The following is a 5,433-nucleotide window of genomic DNA, read 5'->3' as shown; positions in this document are numbered from 1 at the left end:
TCGCAGCCCGATTCGTAACCACTACGCTACCAGAGCTGTTGTCATTAAGTACCATCTAGTTGGTTCTGACTCATAGTGACCCTGTATAGGATTTCCGAGGAGCGGCGGGTGAGCTTGAACCACCAACCTTATAGTTCAAACTGACTTTGCAGTCCAGCACATTAATCCACTGTGTCACACAAAGACTCAGGTATATGTATACATATATATCGATTGTGTGTGTCAATACTGGTGTAGGGCTGCAGGAGAATGAACTGGACCACAAGGTCGGTTTGAACAACAAGGTTGGTGATTCAAGCTCACCAGCCAAGTTCTTGGAAACACTTTACAGGGTCACTATGAGTCAGAATATATATATGCATATATATTTGTTGTTGTTGTTGTTGTTAAGTACCGTGGAGTCAGTTCCGGCTCATAATGACCCTGCACAGGGTTTCCGAGGCTATAAATCTTTACTGGAGCAGAACGCCTCATCTTTCTCCCACGGAACTGCTGGTAGTTTCGAACTGCCGACCTTGAGGTTAGCAGCCCAATTCGTAACCACTATGCTACCATAGCTCCTTTACCCTGTACAGGGTTGCTATGAGTCGGAACCACGGCACATAATATATATATATAGTAACCACACATGACTATCAAGTTATAAAACAGTTCTGTTATCCTAAAAAAATTTACCTGTGAGTCCCTCTCCAGTTACAACTGATGTTTTCTATTTGTCTTTTCCAGAATATCAGATAAATGGGTTCCTACAGAATGTAGCCTACTCCTACTGAGTCTGGTTGTTAGAATTTAATATAATACATTGAAGCACAGTGACTCTGTAGGATCCGTGCTGTACTGAGAACAACAGGGTCAGAATTTTCAGCCCACCAGCCACTCTGCAGGAGAAAGATGAAGCTTTCTGCTCCAACAAAGATTTGCAGCCTGGGAAATCCTATTCAGGGTTGCTATGAGTTGAAACAGACTTGAGGGCACTTAACAACATAACAACAACACTTAACGATTTCAGATTCATGGCTGTTATTGTGCATATCAGTGAATTCTTTTTAAAGAAATACACTTTATTTTTTTTTCCAGTGAAGTTTTTTTTTAAATCTTTTACTGTGAATTATGTGATCGTTTACATGGGAGAACATTAGTTTTACATTCATCCTATTGTATATTGCTTCATTGCCATGGTTACAATCCCCTCCATGCATCATCAACCAACCAAAGGGATCGTTCAGTTCTAGGTTCCAAGGGTGTCTAAGGGCCACAGTCTGGGGGTGGGGTGGGGGGAGGGTTCACCAGTCTTTATCAGACCAGTAAGTCTGGTCTTTTTTTTTTTTAGTTTTGTTTCACCTTTTTTCCCCCATTCTATCCAGATCTCCTACTACGATCCCTTTCAGAACAGTCAGTAGTGTTAGCTGGGTTATTTCCATTGTTGTTAGGTGGTGTCGAGTCTATTCCGACCCATAGCGACCCTGTATAGGGTTTCCAAGGAGCAGCTGATGAGCTTGATCCACTGACCTTGCAGTTCAAACAACTTTGCAGTCTGACGCATTAGCCTACAGCTCCACACCCGGACTCGTTAACTGAGTACCTTCTAATTATTCTGGTCTCAGAGTCCTAGAGGCTGAAATTCATACAGTCCATTAATCTTTTGAACTAATTGTCAACTTGCATCTTTGATTTTTTTTCACTCTTCTTTGCTCTGGACAGGGAGAGACCAATCGTTGCACCTTAGGTAATCCTTCCCAAGTTTTTAAGACTCCAGTTGCTCCTCAATAAAGTAAAATGTAGATTATGTTATGCCAATTGACCTCAGTGTCCCATGAGACTATGGTCTTAAGTCCCAGGTCCGGCAATTTATTCCCTCAAAGTGTTTGGTTATGACTAAGATGTTTTCACAATTTTACCTCCTGTATGCTTCTGGTGTGGCACTGCAGGTTGATGCACTGGGCTTCAAGGTCGGTTGAACTGCAAAGTCAGTGGTTCAAATTTACCAGCTGCTCCTCAGAAACCCTATACATGGTGACTATGCACCAACTTGACTGCACGTAATAACAACATGCCCTACAATATTCATGGATACACTTGTAGCACATATAAGTACATATGCAGAAATATCCTAGTAATTCTTGCAGGGTCCTGGGTGACGTATTCAGTTTGCACTGGACTACTGGATTCCTCCACCTTACCAAACACAATAAGGTGGAGGGTCAGAGAAAAAGAGGAAGACCTCCAACGAGATGGATTAGCCAAGTGGCAGCATCGATGGACTCAAGCGTGGCAATAGTGAGGTTGGCCCAGGATCGGGCAGTGTTTCGTTCTGCTGTGCATAAGGTCGCTGTGAGTCGGTACTAACTCAGTGGCACCTAACAACAACAACTGGATTCCTGGTGTGGCGCTGCAGGCTAATGCGCTGGACTGTAAAGTTGGTTTGAATCACAAGGTTGGCGGTTCAAAATCAGCTGCTTTTCAGAAACTTTATACAGGGACACTATGAGTTGGAACCAACCTGACGACACAACCACCACCACTAACCTAAAGGTTGGCGGTTCTAAACCAGCCGGATGCACCAGAAGAAAGGACTGACAATCTGCTTTCAAAAGGTCACATCCTTGAAAACTCCTGGAGCCAAGCTCTAGTCGTAACATGAGTCAGGGTTGGCTTGATAGCAATGGCTTGGTTTGGTTGAGGTAATCCTTAGAGGCAGCAGCATAGATTAACTGACAAGTCAGGAACTACTGGTAGAGTATCTGGGTAATCGTCTGTAAGTAAAATCAGGTAATGTATTCCTAACAGCCTCCAGTGTGGTGCCAGAGAAAGTCTCTTGACAGAAAACGTAGGCTCAAGTCCCTTGGTTCGTTTCAAAGATGTTCCAGCTGCTCACAGTCTCCTCACTTTATGATTACTGAACCTGCCAGGACCTTGACTCTTGTTACTCGTTTTCTTATTAGTGCTTTGACTTGAGGAAGGAAGCGATAGCTCCAGCTCCCTTTTCTTGGCGTCCCAGTTTTCATCCCGCTGATCTAGCGGCAGTCCCTGCTGTTGAGCCATGCAACGGTGGTCTCTGCACTCAGCCTCCGCCCTAGAAAAGGGAGAAGAGAAATGTTTCTTTACGCCGGGAGCAAAAGAGCCTTTCCTGACTTAAGAATCTGCCTTTCTTCCTGACTTCTGAACACAAGAGAGCAATTCAACAGCCCAGAGGCAAGTCCAAATGCACACTTAAAGAGGTCTTAGACACTAAAAAAACCAAAACATTGAAGTAGAAAAACTGGTGTGTCCCTGTTCTTGTTAAGTACTGTCGAGTCGATTTCTGACTCTTAGCAACTCTATATAGGGTTTCTAAGAAGAGGCTAAGGAGCTCTGGTAGCATAGCAGTTACGAATCAGGATGCCAACCTCAAGGTCAGCAGTTTGAAACTACCAGCTGTTTGGGAGAAAAATCAGGCTTTCTGCTCCCATAAAGATTTACAGCCTCAGAAACCCTGTGCAGGGTCAATACAAGTCAGAACCACCTCCACGGTACTTAACAACAACTGGAGTCTTGGTGCGGCGCTGTGGGTTAATGCCGTTTGGACTGCAATGCTGGTGGTATAAGCTCACTAGCCGCTCCTCCGAAACCTTACAGCATAGACTCCACGGCACTTCACAACACAACAAGAAGAGGCTGGTGTTTGTTAGCAGTCCAGTGCTTATCCTACAGCACCACCTAGTGAGATGTTAATAAAATCAAAGACAGGGAGTTGCTTAGCTGAAGAAGCACCGCTAATTCTTAAAGTGTTCACATCTGTAGAACAAGAAGATATTAGTGGATGTGGCAATGCAGGATAAGCACTAGACTGCAAGGTTGATTTGAAATGGAAGGTCAGTGGTTCAAACCCACCAGCCTCTCCTCGGAAACCCTATACCGGTTCACTATGAGTCATAATCAACTCAACAGCACTTAACATTTTCTTCACTTGTTCTTTAACTATTTTTCCTAATTATACAAGTGATGTTGCTCATTGTACTTAGAAGTTTAGAAGTACATAAACACGTAAGAAAATAAAAATCACTCACTATCATATATAGGTCGTCTCTCATACTTTGGACATATTGTCAGGAGAGAACAGTCACTGGAGAAGGATGTCATGCTGAGTAAGATGGAGGGTCGGAGAAAAAGAGGAAGACCCCAAACGAGATGGATCAGCCAGGTGGCATCATTGATGGCGTCAAGTGTGGCAGCAGTGGTGGGGTTAGCCCAGGATCAGACATTGTTTCGTTCTGCTGTGCATGGGGTCACTATGAGTCGGTTCCGACTCGATGGCACCTGACAACAACAACAATTGTATATAGGAGTCCTGGTGTGGTACTGTGGGTTAATGCGCCAGACTGCAAAGCCATTTGAACTGCAAGGTCGGAGGTTCAAGCTCACCAGCTGCTCCTTGGAAACCCTATACAGGGTCGCTATGGGTCAGAATTGATGGCACTTAACAACAACAACATCATATATACTTGAAAATGGATTAAAGAATAGATTTATAGTTGGATTGTTGTCTTCAGATCTAGCTAGACTCTATATGACGCAGTAGAAACAGGGTTTTCTCGTTTGTAATCCTTGCAGTAGTGCATCACCAGGTCTTTTCTCCCACTGAGTGGCTGGTGGATTCAAACTGTTAACCTTGCTGTTAGTGACAGAATGCTTAACCATTGAGGTACCAGGGCTCCTTATAGATGGTTGCATGGATGGAGGAATGGTTGGGTGGATGGCTGGATGGAAAGATAGATAGACAGATCATCGTACACACATGCACAATGGGAAGCGTTTTGTTCTGCTGTACATAAGGTTGCTATGAGCTGGTACCAACTCAATGTATATGTACAGTTTTGTATATATCTGAGGTCAGAGGTAAATGAGTAACTTGCCTAGAAACATTGGTAAAAGGTATTCAGCAGAGATACAATTTTAATCAATCTAAGGACAAATGGAATTTGAGAGGCACTGAATGAAACAGGCAAACCTAAATCCCAACTTGCTACCATGGAGTTAGTTCCTGCTCATGGAGACCACATGTATTACAGAGTAGAACTGCTCCATGGGGCTTTCTTGGCTGCAATCGTTACAGAAGCAGTTCGCCAGGACTTTCTTCTGTAGAGCTACTGGGTAGGTTTGAACTTTCAACCTTTAGCAGCCGATCACAAACTACTTGTGCCACTCACGCTCCTCAAAACAGGTAAAGCAAATAGTATTTTAAATACCAAGAATTATAAACAGTACAGCTCATTCAGAGGGCAGCAAACCTGCCTGTCTCTCACCTAGTACCATCTCCCCAATGAACTAGAAATGCCCCTTCAATCCTCAGGCTTCACAGCATTGTTTTTCTGCCCTATTCTTTTGATCTTTGTCACTTTTCTTCTGGTAAGCGTTATTTATAAATTAGCCCCTTGTTCCAGTGATGGGACATTT

At 43.7% G+C, this 5,433-nt stretch overlaps 1 protein-coding gene across 1 annotated transcript in view; it reads right to left on the bottom strand.

Annotated features, from left to right (window-relative positions):
• Nucleotides 1–2,871: 2,871 nt before the first annotated feature.
• Nucleotides 2,872–5,433, bottom strand: part of ANKRD66 (ankyrin repeat domain 66) — a gene marked incomplete at its 5' end in the record, with an annotated part of 16,163 nt that continues 13,601 nt past the window's right edge. Inside the window, one exon of the mRNA XM_006860529.1 lies at nt 2,872–3,073. Coding sequence (XP_006860591.1) covers nt 2,872–3,073 — 202 coding nt within the window. The remainder of the gene's footprint in view (nt 3,074–5,433) is intronic.

The sequence above is a fragment of the Chrysochloris asiatica genome, unplaced genomic scaffold (genome assembly GCF_000296735.1).
Source record: "Chrysochloris asiatica unplaced genomic scaffold, ChrAsi1.0 scaffold00038, whole genome shotgun sequence".
NCBI lineage: Eukaryota > Metazoa > Chordata > Mammalia > Afrosoricida > Chrysochloridae > Chrysochloris > Chrysochloris asiatica.
The sequence above is the reverse complement of the archived record's forward strand: the minus strand, read 5'-3'. Positions and strand labels throughout refer to the sequence as shown.